The following is a 22,175-nucleotide window of genomic DNA, read 5'->3' as shown; positions in this document are numbered from 1 at the left end:
AGAAACCAGCGCGTCATCAGGAATAACACCCAATGGACAGACGGGGGTGGACCATAAGATGAGGACGCGTCTCAAAGTCGCTGGGCTGCATCCTTCGACAACCACACAGGCCGAACCGAACGGTCTGTCCTACTTCCTGCGGTGTCATCAGCGTTACCTCGGCTGCAACCTGCTGAGCCTGACAACAAAAGCCCCAAGAACAAAGGAAGTTTAATAAAGTTTTTAATAAAGTTAAAAATATTTAGAAATTAAAAATAAAGTGTACCAGCGAACAGACAAGTGCAGTGTGAAAGAAAGTGACCGGTGGAATGTCAGAGTCAGTCCAGTTATTTTAAATTCAAATGAAATCAGTTAATGTATAATACATAATTTATTACTAATTTAAAATTACTCTCATCTAAAAGTACTGCAATCTTAAGTCAGAGGAAATTCCATTAATGTTGTCAACAAAAAACAAAACGGCAAACACATATTAACTTGACTTTTTCTTTCTTTCAAGGATACGAGCTATTTTAACTGTAAAATACTACAGAATATGTCTAAGCTACAGTAGCTGAATGTCACCACACATCGTTCTCTTCAGCTTGATGCCAAATGGGGAGTTAACATTATTATAACTAAAGGCTGCGCGTGTTCCTGCGTCTTCACGTCGCGTCGACGAAGTGTATTTTTGGACCGTCGACTCATGCGTCTGCGTGTCCTTGCGTCGCTCTGAAACGCAGAAGCAGAAACTGGGCTTAAGAGCAGTTTATTCTAGCGTCTTGTCCCTCCCCGACCCCCTCCTGGACCCCCTGCAGTTTGCCTACAGAGCCAACAGGTCTGTGGACAATGCTGTCAACATGGCCCTCCACTACATCCTCCAGCATCTGGACTCCCCAGGAACCTACGCCAGGATCCTGTTTGTGGACTTCAGCTCTGCTTTCAACACCATCATCCCGTCTCTGCTGCAGGACAAACTCTCCCAGCTGCACGTGCCCGACTCCACCTGCAAGTGGATCACAGACTTCCTGTCTGACAGGAAGCAGCACGTGAAGCTGGGGAAACATGTCTCAGCCTCTCGGACCATCAGCACCGGTTCCCCCCAAGGCTGCGTTCTTTCCCCTCTGCTCTTCTCCCTGTACACCAACAGCTGCACCTCCAGTCACCAGTCCGTCAAGCTCCTGAAGTTTGCGGATGACACCACCCTCATTGGACTGATCTCTGATTGGGACGAGTCCGCCTACAGGTGGAGTCTGACCATCTGGTGTCGTGGTGCGGCCAGAACAACCTGGAGCTCAACGCTCTAAAGACAGTGGAGATGGTTGTGGACTTCAGGAGGAACAGAGCCCCACCCTCCCCCATCACCCTGTGTGACTCCCCCGTCACTATTGTGGATTCCTTCCGTTTCCTGGGCTCCATCATCACCCAGGACCTCAAGTGGGAGCTGAACATCAGCTCCATCACCAAGAAGGCTCAGCAGAGGTTGTTCTTCCTGAGGCAGCTGAAGAAATTCAACCTGCCAAAGACGATGATGGTCCACTTCTACACGGCCATCATGGAGTCCATCCTCTGCTCCTCCATCTCCATCACCATCACCTCCATCATCATCAGCGTGTCCTACGCTCTGCAGAGAGGGTGATCGGCTGCAATCTGCCGTCCCTGCAGGACTTGTTCGCTTCCAGGTCTCTGAAGCAGCTACAAAGATCGCGGCCGACCCCTCCCACCCCGGACATAAACTGTTTGTGCCCCTTCCATCTGGCAGGAGGCTGAGGTCCATCAGGACTAAGACCTCCCGCCACACCAACAGTTTCTTCCCGTCGGCAGTCGGGCTCATCAACAGAGCCGGTCCCCCACTGACTGACTATAACACTCCACCGGTCACTCCCCCTCACACTGCACATGTCACTTTAACTGCAATTCATCACTTTGTCGTCACTTGTCACTTTGTCTCTTGTCTGTTACTTGTTCGTTAGTGCACTTTATGCTTAATATTTTTCTTTTTAATATTTAATTTTTTTTAACTTTATTCCCTTGTTTTATACTAACCCATAGCCGTAGCCTTATTCTACTAACCCATTGCATTAGCATTTCATTCTACTTTATTTTATTACCTGTGCACTGTTGTCTTGTCTGTCTACTGTCGCGCACTAACCGCCAAGACAAATTCCTTTTATGTTTGCCATATTTTGGTAAATAAATGTTTCCTGATTCCTGATTATGTGAATGTAAAAACATCACATACCAACATCACGTAACTTGAGTGATTTGATAAACTAAGTTGTGATTATATATCATAACACTTCTCTGTAGATATTCGAGTGAATTATATTACTTAACGATACATTTAACAGTGAACTCTGATCTCCCGCCTCCGTCCTGAATAAATTGAATCCTCGTTGGACCTCACTGCATGCTGGGATATGATCCCATGTGTCCTCCAAATGGGCCTCTGGAGGACTGCATGCCTCGACCGCGTTCTCCTCTGCCGCTCCCATTGCCAACATTTACCACCCATTTTGAATTGAACCCAAATCGGTTAAGTCACCAGAGGTGTCAAAAGTATTCACATTCATTACTCAAGTAGAAGTTGAAGTATAGACTCAAGCTTTTTACTTAAGTAAAAGTATAAAAGTACTGGCTTCAAAACTACTTAAAGTATTAAAGTAAAAGTAATGTAAGAAATTCCATTAAGGACAAACTCTTAATGTGAAACCTCGCTAACACAACCCGTCAGTCCGTCACAATGTGATCAGAAGGCGCCTGCAGATCACGTGACCTGCCGTTGGGATGGTGGAAACAACAACAACAACAACAACAAATGGATCTAAGAGATAAAACCACAACCCATTCTCCAGTGACACGAGTCACACACACGTTGTTCCTATTGATGAGGTAGACTGCAGCGTCTCCCCAGGTTTACTACGTCATGGGGGGGCGGGGTCTGACTTTTTATGGGGGGGGCACCCTGCATAACTGCAAAGCAATAATGTGTGTTTGATACCTTTTTTTTTGCCTCCACCAGCCGCCGTTGGTCACTGGGGAGATCTCCTCCTTCTCCTTTGAACATCTGTCACCAACGTTTAGTTTAAACAAAATGTCATCACACCAGCTGACAAAAGATTGATCCTCGCGTTTACAGCCCAGGTCATTGCCTCGAGTAAGTCGACTCACCACAACAGTATCGCATTGAGCGTGACAGTCACTCATTTCGGTCACGCACATCCAATTTCCTCTTCAACCTTCCCGTTGGCCGAGGCGTCTGAGTCTGAGTCTGAGACTGAAGGTAATCCAAAAACCAAGCAGTTGCTATTGTGCAGTTTAGAACTTATAGATTTTTGGCTAGAAAACTACAACTTGTGTAGTTGTAGTCAGGAAGTGCGTCTGGATGACTGCTGCTTCAGGCTGCTTCAGGCGGACCTGTTGCGTCTCTCGGTTACACACTAACTAACTTACAGGCGTTCAGGCTCATCGGTGTGTGTGTTCACGCTGTGGCAGCAGGACGGAGGTGATGGCGAGCCGAGCATCTCAACGCTGATTGGCTTTCGCAAGACAGCGCCGGGCAAATTTTTCCGCTCTGTTCCTTCCGCTTCTTCGTGCCCCACGCGGCCTCCGCGCCGCCCTGTGACAGTTCAATGTGCTTCCTCCGCGACCTCTCGCGTCTGTGCATTGACTTTGCATGGGATCAGCAATAATCTGCTTCGCTTTTGGTGTGAACGCAGCATAAAGGCGCTTTGGTCTATATGTTCGGATGTTGGCCTTTCATTTCTAGTTAAGCAGCTTTTTTTCCCCCTGAAGTGATCAATTATTATTGAAATCAGTGAACAAACAACTAAAATAAAGCTAAAAGAAGTTACTAAGCTGTAGCTTGCTGTATTTCTCTCCACTTGGGGGCAGCAGTGGGCTGAGGATCAGTCTGTGTCTTCATTGAAAGGGCAGTCTGTCAGCAGAGATGGTGGTAATCTAATAAACCCTGCCCTGTTCCTCTCTCTTTAGGGGTCAGGACGGATCCATATAACTCTGTTTTCACCTCTCACAGCACACTGTGTGTCAGGAACGCAAGGAGGGGAAGAGTCACAGGCCTTTCTGTTTTTGCTGATATGTGCTGCAGTCTCATTCAAGATTATGTGCCCTTAAAATGACTGATGCTCACTCAGCAAACACAAGGATCTCACACAATGTTACGTCATTCTGTACTCTCTTTGGGAGGAAAAGAAGCTCATAGAGGAAAAATAAGGACATCAAAATCATGTGTTTGATGTTTTTCTCACCTCAGCTAACAGTGGAAGTTGCATCTTTTGTGAATGAACTACATATTAGGTCATTTTAACCTTTTTATTAAATGCTATAATATACATTATATATAAAATAATGTGTGTGTCTACTGTTTGAGTGCGATGCCTGGTCAGATCGGACGATGTCTTTATCCAACTGGCAGAGTGGACATTAGAAACATTGCTGCACTGTGTCATAATTAGACAAAGGTATTACTCAGCATGTTCAATCATTCAAGTTAGCAGATAACATTCAAGTTCAACATTAGTAGAGTCATTTGTCAGATATGACAGCTGGCTGTAACACTGCAGACAGAATGACATCAATAATGTGGCATGGGAACATTTTTGTATACTTTTATATGGGATATTTGAATACATATAGATGGCTTTACTTCTTATGCAAACTGAAAGAAGCGCAGACTTATGACCTTTTAAATGTACGTCCATAAAGTTGGTGGACTCGATAGAGATGCCCTCCTTAGTAGATGAAATATTCACCGACCTGACACTTCTGTGTGCAGAAACAATTTCGAGAGGTGTACTTTTAGAGTAGACAACTCAAAGCTGGTCGATGACGTCAAAGGCAGTCTCACAGCGTTGCTAGACTATATAAAGACGTTCAGTTTATTAGAGAAGGCCTGCTTCCCTTTTGTGCATTATCATGCAATGTTTTCTGATTGAAACAATGTTAGAGAAGAATCAATAGAGCCTCTGAGAGAAGTAGTGGGGATCTTAACCAGTTACTCGTAACCTTTTACTTAAAAACATGAGTCTGACAGAAATGTCCGCTGCGTTATCCTTGTCTGTTTCAAACACTAATTGGGGAAGAAGGGGTACGAATACCAGTCAAGAATTAGAGAATCAAAAGAGGAGCCAACAGTGATCAAGTCGTTCCGCCAGTCGGCCAAATGAAAAGCTAAAGTCTATGGTGGAGGAGGCCCATCCTTATCCCGTTTGTGTGGCTCTGTTATGTGCCTCTCTCCGTCCTAATGAGGGCTTAGTCCTCCTGTCACACTGACATTGGGATCAACGTCTCCACCAGTAAAGGTGGACGGCTGGCCTTCTTTCACGCACTGGCTCATTATTCTGATTCATATTCATGTACAGAACCTTTCTATAGAAACGTGCGTGTGAGAATGCACTTCCATTGCAGATAATTGGATTTACCGTCAGTGAGATATAAATGCACCTTTCTCAGCGTTGCACATCCCATTTTTGATTAAGGGTGTTAGAATCCACAGTAGATAGAGTGCGTTTGGCAGATTTTACCTCATGCATACCGTACAGTGTCTTTCCACCTTTTTTGCGTCAAGGCACGCTTAAGACACAAAAAACATCTCACGGCACACCAACAACCGGAAATTATATGGAAATCAATCCCAAACATAGTTTCAGCATGAGCATAATATCCTCTAAGAAATCAGGGAAACGCGTGTTCTATTTGTTGTGTTTTATTAAACTTAACATCATCCTAATGCCAAGATGGCGCAGGCTTTATGCCCAGTATCTCTTAATCTCACTTTTTAAATTGTCGCCTCAGAAAATCTTCCTATTAATTACGCTGCGTAGCGCCACCCACAGGCAGAGGGGAGTATTGAGCCTTCATACCACCAACAGCGCGACGACACACACACACACACACACAAGTTGGCTCTTTTTTTTCCACCAATGAAGTGACAGTATGTAAAAAAAGATTTTTTTTCACTGGAGTGCCGCGGCACACTGGTTGAAAAACACTGCCTTACAACACCAAGGTGTCAGGGTTTTTGGACTGCATTACCCTGAAGGACCATGTGGGGTCCTCAGTGATCCAGTTTAGGTCTGTCACCTGTCACGTGTGTGTGTGTGTGTGTGTGTGTGTGTGTGGTCTTGATTGTTTTTAGTTGACAGGGATTTTTTTGAGTTTCTGTCAAGCCTATGGAATCCTCTGCTCTTTGCAGGTAAAGAAACCTTTTGACTCTCTACAAACGACTTGTCCATCTCTGTCTCTGCACCTGAGTCACCACCACTCGTAGCACAGTGGTAGGCAATCTGCCTGCTACAGAGACCCAGGTTCGGATCCCGACGAACCTGATACAAGGTCCTTTAAGGCTTGAATTACAATCTCAGGTCCCTTCAACTTCAATCCAGTGAACCACTAAGAATGTAAAGATGACGACGTCTACATCCTGTTCCTGCAGGTAGTAATCTAAATGAAAAGGACACCAATATAATGTTAGTTTGTGTAAATGAATGCGAGGGAGGCTTTGTTGTTCGCTGGCTGGATCTTTAATATCCTCCCATGAGCGCCCATTTACAGTACACGTCAACTCCCGTATAACCAGGGCTGTAGTGGAGGGTAAACGCACGTAAACGCCGTTTACGCACCTCTTGAATTTTGGAAATAGCGTTTACGCACCTATAAATAGCGTTTACGCACCTCTAAGTGGCGTTTACGCACCTCAAAGTTCCCTGCGCCTTGTATTCTTCCGTTGGAATAATCCGAAATAAACTTGGTGTAATTTTAAAACAGCTAAGACTACGTTTCCTATTGTTGAACATATAAACGCCGTAGTCTGAATCATGTTCATCTGCGCTGTATTACGGTCTGTGAGCATCCAATCAGTGCCTTGCGGCTGCAGCAGCGACACCAATCAGGATCCAGGAGGTGTGTAAACACACGTTGTGGATCAACCCAGTGGTCCCCAACCTTTCTTACCTCACGGACCGGTTTCATGTCAGACAATATTTCGCGGACCGGTCGAGAAGGTCCGACGGGGGGGGGGGGGGGGGGTTGTGTAGTAGTCGTTGCGGGCGGAACGACCGACGGGGGGGACACGTGTTCTGGGGTTCATGGCTCCTCTGTGCAAGGCAGGACCTGACGTGGAGGACAAGGAGGCCCTCTGGGCACTACATGTAAAAAGGAGACTCCGTATGTAGATAGTTCTTAATCTGCAATTGTGTTGTTGTGTTGACATACTTTTCTTTACTGTTTTATTAAATTTAATAAACTACTAACACATATATTCATTGTCATTGACGCTTTGTGTTGCGTTGCTTTGCCTCGCGTCAAGGTCTTTATGATCACAAAATTCAGAGTTTACCCACCTCTAATTTTACCACTACAGCACTGCGTATAACCCTATCTGTGCAAGCGCACTAGAGTACCGTATATGACATCTCCCCCTCTTTTGAGTGTTATGTCAATAACAACAAAGAAACAATTAAACTGAAAATGGCTACTTGAACAGCGAATAGCATGAACGGAGATTAACTTGAATAAGGACATTTGAGCACACCAATCAACAGACAACACATTGTCAACATCAACAACTTCCTTTCCACCCTACCCCCGAACATGTAATACGCACTTCAGGTCAAGCCTGTCGACTTTCCTGCACACTCGTCCAGACCTGGTCACAGTCTGACCGGGCAGAGGGGATGTGGGTGTGGCCAAACTCTGACTGACAGGAACGGTCTCTAACATAGTGGCTTCGTCAGAGTGTGCGTTTGTCCCTGAGACCTCCCCGTGTGCTGCTGGGACGGGCTGGGGAACCGGCACTGGCTGGAGGTGGCGGCGACTTGACAAGTTAATTTATCTCCGTGGAGAGTCCGGGCCACCACACAGAAGAGCACGCTCTCTCTCTACACTTGACTAGACCCTGGTGACCTTCGCGGATCTTCTGGAGGATCTCACCTCTCAGCGACCTAGGCACCACAATCCTGTTACCTCTGAGGACAAGGCCTTTGTGTTCCGACAGCTCTGATTTTACCTGGACGTACTCTCTCGCGACCATGGGGACGTTGCTAATTTGTTTATGCCATCCATCCTTTATGAGCCTAACAACGGACTGCAGTTCCGTGTCGGCCATCGTCACCATCCTGATTTCATCCAATTTTCTTGTGGACGCGGGAATCCCCTCTACCACACTAGCCACATAGCATGCCACCTCACTGTGCGTGTCCGTCTCTGTGCACGTGCCTGCCAGGGGACTGCGTGACAGGGTGTCCGCTTCAACCACAGTTTTACCTGGGGCGTACTGGGCCACTGGGTTGAATGTCATGAGCCTCATGAGAAGACGCTGACATCGTATAGGTATATTGTCCAGGCTGCGGCTATTGATGAAAGGCACTAGCGGCTTGTGGTCAGTGATTAGCTTGAACTGCTCTAGCCCATTGAGATATCTGTCGAACTTCTCGCACGCCCACACAGCAGCCAAACCTTTCTCAATTAGTGCGTAGCGTGTTTCCGATTCAGTGAGGCGTCTGGAGCAGTATGCCACCGGTTTCCACTGCACCCCGTGGAGCTGTAGGAGTAAACCCCCCAATCCATAACTGCTTGCATCCACTGACACCGCTGTGGGCTTGCTCAAGTCATAGAAGGCCAGTACCGGTGCAGTTGTCAACAACTTTTTGATATGTTCAAAAGCAGTTTGCTGTGCATGGCTCCATGTCCATGTATGCTTGTCTTTCAGGAGCTCGTACAGTGGCTGTCCCACCGTTGAGAGTTGTTCACCATTCCCAGTATCCTTCTCAGTTCTTGCACGTCTGCTGGTGGTGGTAGCTGCTGAATAGCTTCCACTTTGTCGGGGTCAGGTCGGATCCCGGACTGGTCAATAAGGTGCCCGAGAAACCGCAGCTGACTCCGCCTGATGGAACACTTCTCACGATTAAGCTTGAGACCAGCTGCCTCTATGTGCTGCATTACCTTCTCCAGGCGACAGTCATGTTCCTTCTCTGTGGCCCCGTAGACCAGGATGTCGTCCATGAAGATCTCAACACCCTCTAGCCCCTGGAGGGTCTCCATCATCTTCCTCTGGAAGATTTCTGGTGCGCTCGTTATCCCAAACGGTAGCCTCTTAAAATTGAATCTACCAAATAGCGTAATGAAGGTTGTGAACTTAAAGCTGTCAGGATGCAATGGTATCTGGAAAAACCCACTGGCGACATCAAGCGAAGAGAAGACAGTGGCTCCACTCAGCTTTGCTGTAATCTCATCAGTAGTTGGCAGGAGATACCGTTCTCGTTTCACAGCTTCATTCAGTCTCTTGAGATCAACACAGATGCAAGCTTTACCTGTACTCTCCTTCAAGACTGGTACCATGGGTGCACACCAGTCTCTAGGCTCTGTCACCCTCTCGATGATGCCATTCTTTTCCATCCTCTGGAGTTCCTCCTTCACCTTTTGCAGCATAGGGAGGGGTACGCGTCATGCTGTGTGCATAGCATACGGCTGAGCATTGTCCTTCAGCAGTATTCTCACAGGTTCTATTTTTAATGTCCTTGGTCGCCATATGCCTGTGGATGTCCTCTGTCACACACCGTTTCATTGATTCTCTTCACCAGATTCATTTCCACAGACAACAGCCTGCTTAGAAGGTTGTTTACAGTACGACCCCGAACGGGCCGTCTAATGGCATATCTGCCGGCTCCAGCGGTCTTTTGGGGGTGAGTGAATGATAGGTCTCTTCACGGATGATGCTAACATCCGCTCTTGTGTCAATTTTGAAGTCAACTGTTGTAGAGCCCACCAGCAACTCGACAGCTCATTGCTCTGATGACCCATCTGCTTTACTCACAGCCCCAAGAAAGTATGATTGCTGTTGCTCTGCTTGCTCTGTCACCTCACTCACTGCCCTCCTGCTCCTGCACACTCTGCTCCAATGTCCAACCTTGTTGCATGCATTGCATGAAGACTTTCTGGCTGGGCAATTTTCATCTCTACTGTGCCCCTCTTTCCCACACTGTCCACATTGTCCTTTATTTCCTTCCTTTGGCTTACCGTAATGGTGGGAGTATTTGCCGTGCTCGACTTCCTGTATCAATCCCGAAATCACTCCCTGCATGCTGACTTGCGAAGCAGCCTCCTCTGACTGCCTGACCGTCTCTATGGTCAGCGCTAGCGTCAGGTCCTTCGTCAGCTGCAACTTCCGTGAGACGTTTTTGTCGAGTATACCGACAACGATCCGGTCGCGGATATTTTCATCTCTGCTCGCGCCAAATTCACAATGCTCCGCTAGCTCGTACAAGGCTCTGATATCGTCTCAGCTTTCTCTCCTGGTCTTTGCACGCGCAGGTGGAAACATGCACGTTCGTGTCCTTCTCGGTACAAAGTATTCATCGAACATTCCAAGCACGATATCAAAGTCGTCTCTATGTCCATCCTCGGTAAAAGTGAACGAACGTAAGATGTTTTCCGACTCGCTACCCATAGCGTATATCAGGCTGCTGACCTGCACGGCGCCATCCTCTTTGTCCAGCTTGGTGGCGGATCTAAACCTCACAAAACGCTGCTTCCACGCCGGCCAGTGTGTTGGTGGATTGAACTTCGCCATGACTCCGCTTATACTTCTGACACCATGTAAATGAATGCGAGGGAGGCTTTTTAAGGATCTGCAGGAACTCCGGTCTGCGCGATTATCTCGCTTCCTGAGTGGTAATACGGCTCCCATGTATCGCTTCAGAGAGACGCCGCTTTCTGAGTGTGAGATTTCGCCTTTGTCTCCTCCAGTCTTCCTCCCGTTGCCGGAATCTGCTACACTGTTGGATCCTTTACTGCCTTCCTCTTCACTGCCTGCCTGCTCGCCCCACTGTGGACTCAAAGCCTCAGCATTCAGCCAGCACCCTCCTCTCCTATCTGGATTCTCATCTAACACAGTAAGGTCTACCAACATCACCACTGGATGCATCATTCCTCTCAACCCTCCTAACAGTCTTTTCCTGCATTTAGTGCCTCTCCTTTCCTGAGGCCCCCCCCCCCGAAGATCTACAACACCACTTCTACTTAATAAACATTGTTCTCTCTTCCACCTCTGCCTACAGTGTCTGCTTTTTGGGCCCTCACATTAAAGAGGACAGCTAGTCGAGCTAGCCGTGACAGATAGCCTAATCAACTGGGTGGGACTCTCTGGCACAGCACTTAACAGGTTTGAATCCTATTTGAAAGACCGAAAATACTTTGTTCTTTAGCTAATTATACATCAGAGCTGAAGAAAATGACATGTGGTGTCCCCCAAGGTTCAATACTGGGGCCCCTTCTGTTCATCTACATGCTACCATTGGCTCAGATTATGGAAAACATCATAGTTATGCAGATAACACATATCTATATAACTATATCACTACAATCCAATACAGGGGCTGGGTAAATGCATTGAACAAATCAACAAACAAACCGTTTTCAATTAAACAAAGTAATTGTTTTTGGTAGCAAGGATGAACGATTGAAAGTCAGCGCTGAACTTTAAAAACCACAAACCAAGCGAGAAATCTATCTATAATTGTGTAATTACGGATTCAGACCTCAACCTGACTAGTCATATCAAGTTACAAAATCAGCCTACTATCACCTAAAGAATATGTCAAGGATTAGAGGACTTATGTCTCAACCAAATTTGGAAAAACTTGGCTATGCATTTATCTTTAGTAGACTCGACTACTAAATCTCCTTGCTTTATGTTTGGATGCTTTTAATGGTTTCATATGAAGCACTTTGAATTGCCATGTTGTTGAAATGTGCTATACAAATAAAATGGCTTGCCTTGCCTTACAGTATGAGGGAGTGTGTGAGACAGTGTGTAGGGCAGTCGATGCTCGGCTGCAGCGTGTGGTGTTCATCTTCTTGTAAATAAATGATTCCTTGTCCTCAGCATCGATGGTGCTCATACAGGACGTCATAACGGGTCTTTGTGATGTCATAGAACTCTCTCCTTGTAAAACGTTTATCTAATATCGCTCCTTCATCAATGAGGAAGTGAGCTGCCCTCTTTTTCTGGGGGAGGGATGAACTAATCCAGCAGCTCAGATGAACCTGCCCCGGAGTCTCAGGATGCAGACATTTTTATTTTAGACACTGTTACTGAAAATAATGATCTTTTAAGGGAAGGATGATGTTATGATGAAAGACAATATAAATGGGGAAAAGTGTCACACCAGAACAGTCCGTCTAAACCGCGTCAGCTTGAAGCTCAAAAAAAAATCAGAAGGGCTGGTTCCTTCCACCGGTCACTGTAGAAAAGAGAACAAGTTTCTTTTGCAGGCCACCCACTGCAGTGTTTCTTCTGGACTCAGAAGCTCGTTTATTCCAGCAGCACTTTGATTCTTGAATGAACACCTTTAGCTTTAGCATCTTTCTGATGTCGTCATGTTTTATAAGGCATCTCCTGGTCCTCGTAAGGTGTGTACAAATGTTTAGGTTAGAAAACGGTATTATTTGCCACCTAATCATGTCTGCTTTAACTAAAAAGAGGAAAGATGCTGGTAGAGCGGCTGGGGCGGATCTCTCCTGGGCTTCCTGGTGTCTGAGATGACAGCTCACCTGATGGCCGTGGATGAGGAAGGCGCGCCCTCAGACATCCTCGTGTGCTCGTCTCCGCTCTCGTTGACAAGTCTCTTTACTAGAGACGCCAACTTTACTGTGAGTGTTCCCACACAGTTAAGCGCGCAACGCCAAATAGGACGTTCTGCAATTTCCTCCTCACCAATCTGAGCTGCATATCAGCACGCTGCCTCAGTGCTTAAATTTGGAATTTTATCCAAAGAGATCAGATCCCCTCTTACTGTCTCTCTTGCCATTTTTAATTTATATTGACCCGAATATATTGACTAACCCTGACCCTGCCAATGTCATATGGTAAAGCTATTTTATTTCCTGTGTGGTGATGTAAGCTGGTGAATTGATGGCATCCTCCTCTCATTTCCAGAAAACTGCACCCTGGAGTCTATCATTGGAATCCGGCACGTGCAGATAGACCTTCCCTTTGCCCTGGATGAGAAAAGTGCCCCTTCTGCTGGAGCACAATTCTTTCTTCATTCATCAATATTTAGGAATAAAGGACAAACTCCCTTTGTCATTAACTCCTCAGAATGCGTTCAGATGTTTTGTGGGGCATTTATTCGAGTTATCGTCCCATTGTGACCCACATGCTCCTCCTGGTACTCGTGTAGTGCTGAGCGCCGAGCGGCTGCAGCATCAGACACACAGGTGGTGACGTTGTTTGGTGATAAATGAACCACAAGCTGCTGAAAACATTACGTCACAACCGACATTTCCTATAAAATGAACAAACAGGAAACTCAATCCGTGATTTCAGCGGTTTACTGACGTTTGTCATGTTTAATGGAGAGAGAGAGAGATACAGACAGACAGACAGACAGAATTTAAAAGCAAGTTGACTCGTTTTGTTTAATACACAATTATCGAAATGAAAGGTCTTAAGTTGAGCTACATGACAGTCTGGTGATGTATATTATGGTATATTATTAGTATAATGCTGCTTATGCTTCAACTGTACATTTTTGGGAGTTTTGATACGTTTTAAGTTAGAATATTTCATTATTTAATATATTATTTGGTTATACAATATGGCATTGTTGTTTTGTCTGTTTTTGACAGATATTAATTCATTTATTCAATTTGATAATTTGAGTTAGTTAACAAGCTCAAAGACTCATTAAAGACTCATTCAAGCTGGATTGGAACCTAATTGTTCAAAGCACATCATTGGACATCAGTGTGAGACACATTGGAGCCAGATGTTCAATAAGTTAGTCACGTAACTTGTGTAATTCATTTGCAACACTCCTGTTTTTTAGCCTGTATACTTATTACGAGGTTTTAAGGATTATAGCGACGTATAATTAAGGCCGTGGCTGCTTTGACGGTGTTAACATGTGTTGCTGGACTTTGTTTTTGTCTAAAAATGAAGCCAACACAGAAATACCACAAACGGCAGCTCATCAAATGAGTCTTGGTCCAGAAACAAATCCGCAGAAATGAACGTTTATAAAAATAAACAGCTATTGACAGCCATTACATTACATTACATTACAGGTCATTTAGCAGACGCTTTTATCACACTTTAAACCCATGGCCTTTTCACATTTTTGCCCGGGGAGCAATTAGGGGTTAGGTGTCTTGCTCAGGGACACTTCGACATGGAACATGGGGCAGCCTGGACTCGAACCAACAACCTTGTGCTTCCCAGCACACCTTCTCTAACCCCTGCGCCACAACGACCCACGTCGTGACTGCCATGACTGAGGTGAGTTTATATGTGAGAAATGGCATAAGGGCGTGGGGGGTACGTTGTCACCCGGGCTCCAGAGACGATACAGAACCACTTCAGAAACATACGGATAGTTAATACACAATACTTCATACAGTCCCTGAGCAAGACACCGGACCCCTAAGTGCTGCAGTCAAAGCGTCGGCTAAATGACGTGTAGAATCGCTGTTGTCTTCCCTGCAGTGATGAACCGTGTGCTGCTGCAGAGGGGATGCTGTGTGTGACAGTCACACACACCATGTCTGCATTGTGTTGGAGAACATTCCACCCCCACTTAGCTCTGTATTTATATTACATATTCAATCCAATTTAAATACAAAATGACCAGATGAAATATTTAGCACAGTGTAAATATTTAATGCCAGCCCTTTACCACAGGCCCGCTCCGCATTACCACGCAGTGCTGGATTTTAATGGGCAATTTCCCCGGAGACGAGCGTGCTTCCTCCTGTCCTACGAGTGGCAGCAGGGGGCGCTGTTGCACTGCGTCTCTCCCCTGGAACCCCCCAGAGGAATGCATCAAGTGGGGAAGTAGCAGGGGGACCAAGGGACACGTTTGGATTTGTCGGTGTGTGTCAGCTGTTTGATGTTTGTCCACTCAAAGCGTGCAGACGGAAGGAGAAGGGACTGAAAACACAAAGCAGACACACTGTTTCTGCAGCAGTCTGCCGTTAGGGGTCAGGCTTACACCTCTTGAAGAAAGATTTTCAGGCCTTCTTTACATTGCGGTTGGGGAAGAGAGAAGAGTTTCTATTTGCTTCTCTCTCCGATTGAACGCGTCAACACAATGTTGACGTCTCCAGTACAAGAGGATTTCCATTTAAGCCCTTAGACCCCAGTAGAAACAAATTAGACTGCCGTCATTCAGGTCTGACGCACTGACTGGAACAAGCATCTCCCCATGAAATGCAATAGTCAGGGAAAGTACCACCTAGTCTGTACAGAAGGAAGGAGAAATGTAAAAGATGAGACAGATATGAGCTCTATGGGTGCCAGGGAGGAGGTGGGGGTTGGAGATCCATGGACACGCATGAGGCAAAGCAGGAGGAACATTAATCATTGGGAGACATCTGTTCATTCTGTCGCTTTACAATCCTGTCAAAGCGCTTGAACCCCCCCACTAGCATCCACTCAGAGAAAAGCTGTCCTCTGTTCGCCATGGACAGGCAGAGTGAAACATCACTAAGAGCCGCCTTCAGTTTGATTTCCATTCAAGCCCATTTAAGATGAACACAAGGGGACGGGCAGTGGAGTGCGCTGTGTGAATCAGTGCTATTATCTGCATTCGGATGCTTTTATGTGAGAGACTTGCTGTCATGGAGGAAACAGCCACAAACATATAAAGGCATCTGCATCTGTCAATTTAGGGGACGTTTCATTCTTTTGCATTCACTCTTTGGATTGCGCTTAACTAAAAATGTATTCAAACCAACACCTTCCCACAAACTTCAACTAACATGAATAAAAACACAAATTGGTTAAATCTCTGACGACTTCGTGCCAAAATCTTTTCTCAAATGGTTTCCGGCAAAAAAAGGTTTGTAAAAAGGTTTTCAGCATAAGTGGCGTAGAAATGGATGCAATTCATGTGTGTGAATGGGACGGTTTTGTTGTTATTATATCAACCCCATTTGTGTACTTTGTGTATTTGCGTTCATTGAATATGCATATGACCTCTTTCCATTGTGACATCATGTGATGGGTTGACAGGGTTCATCGTGCGGCGTTAAGAAAGTGACCGAGCACTTTGTTAAGATGCTGCTGCATTGACGCAGTTTGTGAGGATGTGTGGATACATGCTGAGCTCCAATGTTCAAGGCACTGGTCATGTGACAAGGTGAGAAGTGAAGAACCCCTCGACAGCTTATCAATTCTAGCCGATATTCTCCCCACGCTGGTCAGTAGTTGGTTATTTTACATTTAGTATGGTGACGGCCCTCTTTGCTGCTGGCTGCTGGTCCTGAAGGTGGACCCGGCAGAGGGAGGAGAGTCTCTCTGTCTTATACGCTACAGCGGTGGGCTGTTAGGACCAGTTAAGCCTTCTCTGCTGGCCTAAAGAGGATTAAAGTTAGAGACGTTGCACATTAAAGTATATGGGAATAATAGTCTTCAACCAATCAGATCAGGATGAATTGTCTGTAAATGATGAACAGCATTTGTTAAGTGAAGTGTTTTTGTGTTTTACGTCTGCAGTAGTGTGTTAATCACGTTTTTATTATATAGTTCATTTTATCCCAGTTGATGATATTTGTATGAATGTGCAGTGTTGCAGTACCGTCACGCACATATTCATGTGTTTTTGTACCTTTTATTTCCCTTTAAATGTTACAGGCTTATTTGGATCATTTTACCGACTCGGTTCAGTAAAATGAACGAATCTTTTTTCGAGTCATTCGTTCATTTTGGGGGGTGGTAAGATAAATTCCTGCATTCAAATAATAACTACTCCCGACGTGTCTTCGGGTCAATGATTCGTTCATTGAGCCGAATCTTTTTCTGAGAGGACTCGTTACTGTCGAGTCCTTGTAAGGATTCGTTCAAACGACACGTCACTGACGTTCACACCAAGACACAGAATCCCCACGTAGGAAATGCAGATCCGCCACTGAACTTCATGTTGTTGAATTCAATAAGCAGAAAATGTAAATATAATGTAAAGGCATAAGATATTTAGCCTAAGCAGAGAAACTGGTATAACAGTATGCAAAACATGGTAGTGGACTAGCTGGCTAATGCTAGTGCTAATGCTAATCCTCAGCATCTGGGACGGTACACAGCGTGGCTGGTGTTTGAATCACACTGAGCATCTCCAGCAGTAACCGAAGCTAACAAGGAGCAGAAGGTTTAGAGCGAGGAGGACGTGTTCGCCACCCGTACGTTCTTTAGTCTGCCACAAAGTGAGGAGCCCATAAATCTCTGTTATCTGCTGAGATTGCTTCTGCTAGTTTCACCGGCACGCTTCAAATGAAACGTGGGTCCGGCCTGTGAGCGCGCGGCGCGCTAACTGCTGTCCTGATGGTCGAGGAGGGCGCAGAAGAGGAATGAGGCCTTTCTGTCATCACGGCGCTTTGTCATCATAACACTAAAAGTGAGTCGGGACCTTTTGGCCGCAGCGTCAGGTTTCACAACATTTGGATTGACTGGCTGCTGCTGTTGGAGTTCATACAGATTCTAAAACGCTGGAGTTTTTATTTTTACTTGACAGCAACGTAAAAAAGTACATACACATTGTTCATTGTCTTGCTTTTCTCGTTTACTTTACTGAAGCTGCTTGGTGCCTTCTTCTTATCTTATAGAGGATGTATTATGTGATCATTTGTTGTATTAAGATCATTTTATTATTACATATCCATTTCTTACTCTTCATATTGCATAACTATTTTTTACTGTACATATCTATTCACTTATTACACTTTACATAATCACACACTCTGCACCTTTTGCTATTTTGCACTTCTGGTTGGATGTTAAACTGCATTTCGTTGCCTCAGTACTTGTACCCTGTGCAATGACAATAAAGTTGAATCTAATCTAATCTAATCTAATCTAATCTAATCTAATCTATAGTCACTTCTATCTGGCCAGGGTCCCATATTGAGCACCTAAAGCAGAAGCTTTATGCCTTTTGTAGTAAGTTGTGGACGTAATGTCCTCCCACCCGGTGACTTCCTGCTCTAAGGACGTTTGTCGCTCTGAGCGGGTTAACACTGGAGTTAGTTTAAAGCCTCAAAGAGTGAGCACACACACACACACACACACACACACACACACACACACAAACCAAACATCAATGTGGCATCGACGAAAAAAACCTAATTCTCATGCAGCACATTTATTTAGTTTATATTTATTGACATTGCTCGTGTGTGCTGTATATTGTGCAAACAGGCCGAGCGGTCAGCGTTTGTGAATGAAACAAAAAGCAGCAGCTCCATATTTCAGTGAAAGCTTGTTTAAAGCACAAACATCAGCGTGTGTTGGCTGCTGGCTGTCGCAGAGAGTCGACGAGATCGGGGCCAATCATGTACGTCTCTGTTGGCCGATAATGTGCAGACGCGTAGATCTGCTCAATATGTCTGTTGTTGTTGTTGTACCTTACCACCAGCCTGTCCTTGTTACTTTCGGGGTCGCTGCGGTTGTAGTACCTCCTGACCTCAAAGGGCAGTTGGTCCGCGTGGGCCGAGTGGAGGTTTCCAACGGTGTAGTACTTGTATTGCCTTTTGTCCTTTATCACCGGAAGCAGACGTCTGGGCCCTCGGTTCTTAAACTCGTGGAAGCCGTACTCTCCTCTGATGGGATCGCACAGCGCCACCATGTTGTTGTCCACGCAGTCCCGAACGTACCACGCCAGCAGCGGCAGGCCGTGGCGAGGCGGCGGTCGGCCAAAGCCGCTGTCCTGCAGCTCCTGTTCGGAGTCCAGTGTCGTCAGGGAGGTGAGAGCGATGGACAGCAGCGCCGCCAGATGAAACAGGCGCCGTCTGCCCGCCGCCATGTCAACGTGATCTGTGGGAAAAACATCACAACATCTGGATGAAAGCGCTCCACTCGTACGGCTGGGACTACGTAGCACATAACAGTCGTATCCTCACATCTCGGTTGGTGCCTTGAGTCTGTAGCCGTCTGGAGGAGCTGCAGGCCTCTGCAGGGTGAAGGCAGTGTGCGTGTCGTCGTCACCAGAGGTGGATCTGCTTCCACTCTCTATTTACCCTGAAAGAGGAAGTACCATGTTAGCTGCACAGCTGGGCTCTGGTTCCAGTATCAATAATCTAAAGGATTGCAGTGAAGGCATCACACCACAAACAGTATCATGTAGGACATGTATGACGATGGCTCATGTGCTCAGGCTACGCAGGAGGGGGAAGTGTAAATCAAGATTTAGGCTCACAGGATGTGTTGCTTTGTTCTTCAGTTTTTACTTCTGCAATCTCTCCCACAAGTGAGCAGAATCTGCTTTCAGCAGCTGTGCGACACACTGTAACAACATCTGGACAGAGTCTGAGGCCAGAGGTGCACCTTCGGTTAATCGTGCAGAGGCTCGGCCCTCGCTTAGTCTGCCTATTCTGGGCCGTTGTTTCCGACCTCCGACATTAAGGCGTGGACAAAAAGCAGAAAAGCCTCAGGGCAAGTAAGTGTGATTCAGAGGCTTGCAGACTTCTCTACAAGAATATCTTTCAGATCTGCACAATGCGTTTCATTTCCTGTTGTGGGGAGGGTGTGAAACAAGACACTGGATCACAACTGGACACAATAAGGCAGCAACAACTCAAATTAAACTCATGCATGAAGACTGCAAACTTTCCTTCCCGTTTCCATGTGGAATGCATTAGTTATCTTCTGTCTGATGATCGTCCACACTGAGGAGGTCAAAGTCTACATTTCCTTCAACATGTGTTTCCAGCTCCAGTTCCTTTGTGCATGTTTGTCTTTCTGATTGGACAACAAAGACTTGGTCTCTGCACCGAGACGCTCAGTCAGACCGTCTTGCTCCTCTCGAGGAGAAGGAACAGTCTGTCCCTTTTAGAGGACTTCTGTCTGTCCTCATGGCTCGTTGGAAGAGTTGTGTATTATTTATGGTTACTCAGTAATAAATACACAAGGACATTATCCACTAATTTCAACCACAAATGACATTTTCAAGATCAAGGCTCTACATTCCATTTTGACAGGAATTGGTTGCCTGGCGTCCCACAATAACAAAACACATGTAGTGATCAGCTAATGTCAATCAAGTGAGAATATCAAACGATTCTAACCAGAACTGACCCTTTTCCTCCCGTTTTGCCACAGCTGAACACGGAGCACACGACTCCTGATTCAATATAAACGTGCTTTGCTGGTTTCCAACACGCTGTCCGCGTGATCACCTGAGACGCATACATGCACCCAGCAAAGAGCAACATAATGTGACTATTCTACCACGCCTTCGTTTTTGGTCTCCACCAACTCCAGAGGGACATATCCGTCTCTGCAGTGGCAGAATGCTCCACTGGGTTCACACGCTAGTCAAACTGTGGGTTTATCAGTGGAAACCGCTTCCTGCTGCGGCTGCTGACAGCGAGAACCTGTCACTTATCTGAAATAATCCTTCTGGTCACTGTGGGCGATATCTTAGACATTCAGCCTAAAAGGTAATACCAGATAAGTGCCACAAGCACGAATCAGTCTGGAGTTTGTTAAATGAGATTCGTATTTGATAAGCTATGTGTTTGCTGGTGTACGTCAGACTGAGCTTTCCTCAGACAGAAAAACAAGCTCCCACTGAGGACAGACTGTGATGGACCTGCACCTCGTCCCCAAATGAGACGCCAATGCCGTCCCCTCCCTGTTATTCACAGTGCAGCCTGATGGAAAGTAGACATGGAGCGAAATGAGGTCGTGGACAAAGATCCTATTTAATATGCATAAGGATAAAGCTGAATAAAATGTTGTGCTCTGCTGATAATAATTAGCACAGCCTGCAAAACACACAGCAATGCACCTGAATCCCATCTTCTCCCTGAGGAACACAGGTGAGAGCGATGGGTCAAGATGCTCAGGAAAGATCTGATTAGAACCTTTTTCTTCTCTAGAACTCTTTTCTAAGATTGTGATTGTCTGAGACTCTTTGACCTCAGCATTAATTACCTGTGACCCATGTGAGTCCAAAACAAAGGTAAATAGATAAATAATTATTCACAAATGCACAGACAAACCACTGAATCTTTATTCTGAATTTTTATTTGACCAATCCTGATTAAACGTGAGCATTTTGCTCATTATTATAAATCATTTCCCTAAATCTGTCAATCTAAAATACCTTTGAGAATTTTGTTTTTGGGGGGGATACTTGAGGGAGTATATGACCAACCCTGTGTGTTAATTTGAGTCCTCTCCATTTAATCATTTATCTAAATGACTTCCTACGGCATGATGACATCAGCCCACTGTGTGCGCATCCTTCATCCTCTAAATAGCTTTAGATAACTTTCAGGTTTGGGCTGCAGACATTGGAAGAAGGATTCAACATGGATGTGCTTATGTCACCAAGTGTAACACACAACACGCACAATCACGCGTGGATGTGAATCCATCAAACCAGTGGGTTTATTCTCTGTTGACATCTTCAGTCAGTAAAAGTCCACTGCGGTGTGAGACATTGTCCCACCGGCAGACGTAAGTACCTCTGTTCTTCTGTTCTCTGTTCCTCCGTAGTCTGACACTTGTATGGAGAAGCTGCGCGGCCCCCCGGCCCCCCAGTCCGCTCCCACAGACTCCCCCCCCGCACAAACCCGACACCCTAACAAAATGGACTCCCATTAAATTGGCTGCAGCCGTAATAACCTCGGATATCACTGTGACTGCAGCACTGTGTGTGTGTGTGTGTGTGTGTGTGTGTGTGTGTGTGTGTGTGAGATGGGTTCCAAGGTTAGTAAAATTGCAGATTGACTGGCACTAATATTTTAATTTTGCAGAAAGAAAAGATGATTGAATTTTTATACAGTAAATGATTATTTCTTATCTTGCGTGTGTGTATATTGTTGAATGGATGCCCAACATAACGGGGATGTGATCTAAAAAGGTCATCGTGAAGATTCAATCATCATCATTAGACACGTCCATGTTGTAGCATTGATGCTCCCCGCTTGCTTTCCTTTCTGTCCACTACTTACTGCGCATGGACACCAAATATCTGGTGTGTGTTGTGCTTTGGACCCTACAGCTCAACGTCACAGAGACATACCTCGAAGCATGAGATGCACAGACTGTTCACTGGTTTACATTCTAAATATGTGTTGTATATTTACACACATTCTCCAATGTGAGCACTTAATCACCCACAGAGTAAACTCCAAATACTGCAGGCAACCACTTTTCCCATGTGGATATTCATGCAAAC

General features: G+C 45.7%; 1 protein-coding gene across 2 annotated transcripts; it reads right to left on the bottom strand.

Moving 5' to 3' along the window:
• Nucleotides 1-18,130: 18,130 nt before the first annotated feature.
• LOC120811233 (uncharacterized) lies at nt 18,131-20,171 on the bottom strand. Of its 2 annotated transcripts, XM_078095326.1 has the most exons (3): nt 20,063-20,171; nt 18,889-19,006; nt 18,131-18,802 (listed from the first exon to the last, which is right to left on the bottom strand). In XM_078095326.1, exon 3 carries the CDS (start codon nt 18,789-18,791, stop codon nt 18,267-18,269), a length of 525 nt encoding a protein of 174 aa, XP_077951452.1. In that variant the 5' UTR covers nt 18,792-18,802; nt 18,889-19,006; nt 20,063-20,171; the 3' UTR covers nt 18,131-18,266. The 2 variants fall into 2 exon arrangements, with proteins under 2 accessions (XP_077951452.1, XP_040022431.1); XM_040166497.2 differs by lacking the exon at nt 20,063-20,171 and having other exon boundaries at nt 18,889-19,030.
• Between the last annotated feature and the right edge of the window lie 2,004 nt (nt 20,172-22,175).

The sequence above is a fragment of the Gasterosteus aculeatus genome, chromosome 20 (genome assembly GCF_964276395.1).
Source record: "Gasterosteus aculeatus chromosome 20, fGasAcu3.hap1.1, whole genome shotgun sequence".
In the NCBI taxonomy this organism is placed as follows: Eukaryota; Metazoa; Chordata; class Actinopteri; order Perciformes; family Gasterosteidae; genus Gasterosteus; species Gasterosteus aculeatus.
Note: the sequence above shows the minus strand (reverse complement) of the source record. Positions and strands in the feature narration are given on the sequence as shown.